Source organism: Hibiscus syriacus, unplaced genomic scaffold, assembly GCF_006381635.1.
Source record: "Hibiscus syriacus cultivar Baekdansim isolate YM2019G1 unplaced genomic scaffold, ASM638163v2 tig00110187_pilon, whole genome shotgun sequence".
In the NCBI taxonomy this organism is placed as follows: domain Eukaryota; kingdom Viridiplantae; phylum Streptophyta; class Magnoliopsida; order Malvales; family Malvaceae; genus Hibiscus; species Hibiscus syriacus.
The window spans coordinates 2529383-2536017 of record NW_024062618.1 but is presented as its reverse complement, the minus strand read 5'-3'; the positions used below and the strand labels follow the sequence as shown (position 1 = coordinate 2536017).

Below are 6635 nucleotides of genomic sequence, written 5' to 3'. Positions count from 1 at the left end.
CAAATTCTGACCCGAAATTTCCGAATCGAGCATGTGAACCCAAAAGGCTTAGTATTTTAGTATTTTGATTATTTATTTGAGATTTGGGTAAGGAATTGATTCAGTAAAAATATTTTATGAAGGTACTCATGTTTCACCTGAGCAAGGATCAGTTAGGTCCGGAGTTGTCCGTTCGTTAGATCAACCTGAACCGCGTACTACAAGAATTACTCGTAGGTTTCCGTATATTATTTAAATAAAGATAGATTATTTATATTAGGATTTCAATATGGATTTTTCTAATTCGTAGGATGTAGCGTTGCAGCAGAGCGTGATCAACAGACCCATTAATAGGCTTCCCTATATGATTTCTCATACTGTTACAGGTGTGTTTCCCGACAGCTGTTTTAAAATATCGATCTGAATACCGTCTGTTTGATATATGATTTATGGCACACTTATGATATGATCTCTGGTTACGGTATATTTTTATACCTGATTTCTGAATATGGCTTATATGATATATGATTTACTGTACGTTAATGATTCGATTTTATTTGTTTTCTGTAATTTTGTATATGACTTCTAAGCATGAAACATTTTCATGTTTTAAAGGATTAATCATTGTTTTCACTCGGATGCATTCATGTTTATTAATATCATTAGGGGGATATATGTTGGAGGAAGAATATATGCAGGCTCCTCGACTGTGTGCTCAGGCCTTACTGTTGTGCCGGGGTTGTATGGTTATGGGGAACCTACACATTCTGTTGTGATCGGATGGGGTAGTGTTCATATTTTTAACGACATGTTTGCATAAATCGATTTTACTGAAAAAATTTTATCAGTATGTTTTTATATACACTGTACGGAGCACACTGAGCTTTTTAGCCCATTATGTAGTTTTTACTTTTTCAGATAACAACAGACCGTAAGCTAGCAGATTTGGCATCAGAGAAGATCAACTACTTATTTTGTATGAACGTATATCTCTATATGTTTTTTAGTTGTGTTTGGTGACATGTATTTGCTATCGTTTTGGATATATCCGTATTATTAATATTTTGTTATGTATTATATCTAATGTATTATAAGTTATTTAAAAAAATATCTGAATGAGATTTGTGACCACTTAAGTATGGGTCTAACTTACAGACCGATTCTGGGGGTTACAGAGATACTCAATAAAACAATATCTAATAGTCATGAGACCATTTATTTACTTTACCCTTAATTTTATTGATTCACATTCAACTTTTAAGTAAAAATTTGTATTTAACTTAATGTAAATATATAAAAATTTATTTTTATTAGATAAAATGATTTCATTAGAAATTATATAAAGATTAATTATTGTAATTTTCTCAAAATATATAAGAGATAATTATAATGTTATATCAAGTTGGGTTAAATTGAGTCAAGTTTTTTTTACTCTAAAATCAAATTTGACTCGACCGCTTCCTTAAAAAAATCATCTAACTTGAATTTAAATATTTTAAAATTTAACTCGATCAAATTAAAATTCGTCAGATTCAAATCAAATATTTATTTTAAATTTTAAAAAGTCTTAATATAAACTCAAAACATATTTTTTTCGATTTAGGTGCCTAATTTTTTTTGCCAGTTTATGTGCTTAACGTTTCCACTATTATCATTTAGGTGTCTCAACCGTAACAGACGTAAAAAAAATTATCAACCAATCAAAACGTGACACATGGCATCTTTATAAAATTTAATTTTTTTAGAAAAACTTAAAATCATTATTAGTTTTTAAAAAAAAGAACCTCCAAAATATTTCTTAAGTCTCAAAATCTTTAATCTCATAGCATCCACTCCATCAGTCGGCCATCCAGGGCCGCTTCCACTCCCATCTGTCGCCTACCTATCGTCGTTGTCAATCATAGCTTCAAACCCCAAGATCCTTAAATCTAACCCCTTAAATCTAAACCCTAAATCCCAACACATATCCATCCCAATCGTCCTGTGAATGTCATAAGGTGATCGACGAGTAAGTGGCCGATGGGTGAGTAGGTGGTTGCTGGCTGTCGTGGTGGTCGGCGAGTGAATTGAAGATCTTGGGGAATTTTATGAAAAATAGGAAAAACTAGAGTTTTTCTTTTTTTGAAAATTTGATTTTTATTTATTAAAACAATTAAAGGGAAAATCAAGCCATATGTTAAATATTGGTTGGTTGATTTATTTTTAATGGATTTTCTTAACGGTCATTATGCCGTATGCATCTAAATGATAACATTGAAAACATTAGACACCTAAATTGACCAAAAAAAAGTTTAGGCACCTAAATGAGAAAAAGTATATAATCTGGATACTTATTTTTATATTAAACCTTTTAAAATTATTTTAGAAAATATTTAATCAATTTTAAATATTCAGTCCAATGATTTTTCCAACTGCGTTGGGTTCCTTGTAATAGATGCAAGTCATCCAGGATCCAGCTTATATCAACATGTGAAAACCTCTTATCTACCATTACGCAGATTCTCTGCATGTATGCGTAATTTTAATTATGATCACATGCTAGTTATTAACACACAAACTTGCACCATAAGATCACTGCTTCTCTTTACTTCATAAAGCCATTGATTTAAGCAAACTTTTATTGACCCAAATAAATAAACCACAACAATAACTTACAGTAATTCACCATGCAAACCAGTTGCAGCAGTCAGTTGACTTGGCAAATTATAATAAAAATACATTTCCAACTCTATATCATATCACCAACTTCATTTCAAATAAACATCGAAACCAAATCAGGAGCTAGCTTGCTTCTGTTTTGTTCTCAGACCTGTACTTATAAAACCTTGAAACAATCAAATATATAATGAAATTGGCCAAACTCATTAAAGAAAGCAACAAGTAGAAGAGATTCAGATGATTCTTGTTAATATTGTTGCCTGCTAACCAACCCCCACTTCTCGTATCGTCTTTCGTAGCTCGATTCACTATCTGAACCATAATGGTACTTAGATAGTACCCAAGTGCCATGGATGTCCACAGGAAGCAGGTCGATACCGTTTTAAGTTTCTTCGGAGCTTCAGAATAGAAGAATTCGAGAAGACCGACATAGGTGAACATGTCTGCAATTCCAAATATGAAGTACTGGAATGATAGCCAGAAGACACTGATGGGCAATGGTTGGAGCACCGGTAAAGCATCCACCATGTTGTGGTCTCGAGCCACGGATTTGCGTTTCACTTCCATGATTGCAGCCATCGCCATTGACACGGATGAGAGTATGAGGCCCACTCCGATACGTTGAAGGTGAGTGACACCTGTGAGATGTCCGGTGAACTTACGGAGAAGGGGAACGATGATTTGGTCGTAAAACGGGACGAGGATGATCAAGAAGACAACAGGGATGATCGGTAGAGATGCAGGGGGGATATGGAAAGAGCCGACGATTGTTGTATCCATTGTAAGGCCTTGTTGGACTGAAAATGTCTGGAGTTGAGCTAAGCAAAGGGTCATGATTATGGTGCAAGCGAAAATCGGGATCATTCCGAGTATGATCTTTGCGCTTTCAACTTGTGTTACCCTGCAGAGTTTCCATGGATTTGGTGTCTGTGATGCTGTTTGAATGGCTGCTTTATCAAGAAACCTGAAAACGTTCCTGTGAGGCAGGAAGTCGTCTTCCAAACCAGCTTCCTTGTCATTTTCAATCTCATAAAGCTCTAAAGGATCCTCAGGGAGTTCAAGATTTCTATTGCGGACTGCTGCAACAAAAACCTGAATGATTTCCACAATAGCACTAGTTCCTTGAGCGACATGGATCCTATACAATGGCCATCCTAGTACAGCAACAACGACCGCCAGGAACATGGCGATGGACGAGACTCCAAATCCGACATCCCATCCTTTATGATCATCAAGCCAGACGAAGAGAGTTAAACTAACCGCACCACCAACACACAAAACAAACAATAAACCATTGAAGAAACTGGACATTTGCTTAGCTTCTCGAGGGTCTTTGTCGTCGAATTGATCGGCTCCATGGGATGGTACTCCGGCTTTAATCCCTCCCATTCCGGCTGCAACCAAGTATAGAGCAACGTAGAGGAACACAGCATGACTACTTTCGAGCTTCTCGCATCGAGAAGTCGGATCGAAGACGTTACAAGGTGGTGGCCTGAGGCTCGAATAGTGAGCTTGCACCGTGAGCAATGCTAGTCCCTAGAGAATTGACAATCAATCATAAACAGAAACGAAAAAAACCAGTCAGCCATGAAAGAGTAGTGATGGTAATGATATCAAGCAATAGCGTACCAGAAACTCGATGAACCCAGAAATTAGAACAGTTCTAAATCTGCCAATATAAGTGTCCGCGAAGATGGCGAAGAGAATGGAAAGGATATAACCAGTCCCCATGAAGTTGGTTAAAGCATTAGCTGCATCAGATGATTCCATGTGTAAAACTCCATTGAAGTAAGTCACCAGGTTCACAGCCATATGAAGATTTGCCAAGTTCTCTAATCCAAACGCCACTGCAGATAACAAGAAACCATTTATAACCTAAACTTTCTTGTACATTATTTATAAAGTGTTGACCTACCTAGAACGAACGAAGCAGCTCTTATTCCTCCATGAATACTCTTCACAGCTGTTTTCCCTTTCCAATTCACCTTGTCTTCAACGAGCTCCATTTTCTCCTACAACAAAACAAGGAAAAATATTGTGATAATAAAAAAAGAGTGAGCAAAAGAAACCAGGAAAATCAGGAAATACCATAGCTGAATATTGATTATCAATGGTTCGGGATAACTTAGAAGCAATGAGAGAGTTCTTAATATATACTGCATCAAATAGACTAGTTCATGACATCATTTGCCGACTTGAGTTGAGTAAGATATTCTCCATTAACCAACAAGTGGGAAATGGTATGTTATTTCACATGTAGTGTTTGAAGTGATCTTGAAATGGAAACAAAGGAACACAAGCAAGGGAACAAAAGGAGCAGAAAGGAATTTAAGCTTGCTCTAATGAATCACAGTATTGGAATCTATCAACAACCTATGAAAACGATACATTCATTTTTATAATACCAAACCTCTCTTTTTGATTGATACTTTAGGGTATTAGTTAATAGCTTAAATGAAACATTGTTCTCCGGAGTGGGTCCGGTGATGATTCATTTAACATTGCATTGCTGTTGTCGGTAAGGCAAACCGAGATGGGGTTCTGACAAAACAGACGACTTGTTCACAGTGATAGGTTCAGATCGATTAATAGGACCTGACATTGATATATACAAGTTTTTTCATCAAGTGTTGCTGATATGGTGTTGCAAAAAGTCCTTTTTTGTCGTGACGCTGGCGGACTTGTGTCTAATGGATCCGCATTTTCACTGATCGGTAAGGTTTATGGAGTCCATAGGAGTGGTGGCCAGTTTGAATGAGTCAACTCTGGTTAAATTTGAAAAAAGAAATGATAAAATCGCGGTTATCATCCACATAAATCAACATGCAAGTACCAGTTAAGTTTTGAGTACCAATTTCTTATTAAGGAAGACATTATTAACATCTACTTCTCTTAAGCTCTACGACACTGCCAAAGATAATAAAATATTGAGTATTGAAGACCTCACAACTGGACTGAATGTTTCTCTGAAGTCCTGACCATGAACTTGAGAAAAACATTTTGTTGCCAACCTTGCTTTGTAGAACCATCATCATTGCTTTGTACAATATCTTATGTTAGGACTCAAAATCTTATGCTAGAGAGGAGAACTTTTAAAATTTTAAGAGTTATAAGATAATATATTATCCATTAAAAATGCAAAAAAATATGTAAAATATATAGTAATTTAAAATTTATAGGGACAGTTGTCCCCACCCGTCTTCAATCCATCCCTGGTACCAACTTTCATGTAGACCATCATATTCTGCCATCATAACCTCTTTCTAATGATATAGGAATGGACCGAGGAGGGTTGGTGAGACTGTCATCCCTTGAAAATTTTAAAATTATATATTATTTAGTTATTTTCTTTGAATTTTTTATTAGTATAATATGTTTTCGTCCCTTAACATACTATTTTGTGTTGACCTCTGCAATGACCGAAACTTAAAGCTTCTTGGACAGTCTCAGTTTCTTTATCAGTACCCATAGAAAGAAATGCTTTTGTTTTTTACTCCTGGTTATCGTCGGATAAAAATTCACATATTCAGGTGCTTCAGGGTACCACTGCATCACGTATCATGGGCATATTCTCACTGACATAGGAGGTGAATTCCCATCTTCACTACTCCTTGCCAACTCATTTGAACAAGGCAGGCTGTATGAACTAGATTGTGCATCCACTGAGCGCTCTTGCATCTCCATTTCTTGAGTAATTACACGAAATCCTGCTAGCATTTTCTCTATATCAGGAACCACGTGCAACCTTCCTGGTTCATGTTCATCCCTTCTTGACATGAGTCTGAACCTTGAAAAATCTTACTAGCTATAAAAGGACATTCATTTTCATCGAATACATCATGACGTGAAATATATACCTTCCCATTTGGTGTAATCAAGAAATGTACACGGTTATGACCTGAAATCTAATTTATGTTGCAGAAACGGACAAACGGTCTTGAGGAAAACACCAACATCCTAATCATGCAGTAATCTCAATATTCATTTGATTCAATCAA

The 6635-nt window shown here is 36.0% G+C and overlaps 1 protein-coding gene across 1 annotated transcript; it reads right to left on the bottom strand.

The window, feature by feature from the left end:
- Positions 1 to 2760: 2760 nt before the first annotated feature.
- On the bottom strand, positions 2761 to 6414 carry LOC120217403 (protein NRT1/ PTR FAMILY 4.5-like). The gene is made up of 4 exons (XM_039214509.1): positions 6214 to 6414; positions 4553 to 4649; positions 4267 to 4484; positions 2761 to 4173 (listed from the first exon to the last, which is right to left on the bottom strand). The coding sequence occupies exons 1-4, from the start codon at positions 6412 to 6414 to the stop codon at positions 2761 to 2763; spliced, it is 1929 nt and encodes a 642-aa protein (XP_039070440.1).
- Between the last annotated feature and the right edge of the window lie 221 nt (positions 6415 to 6635).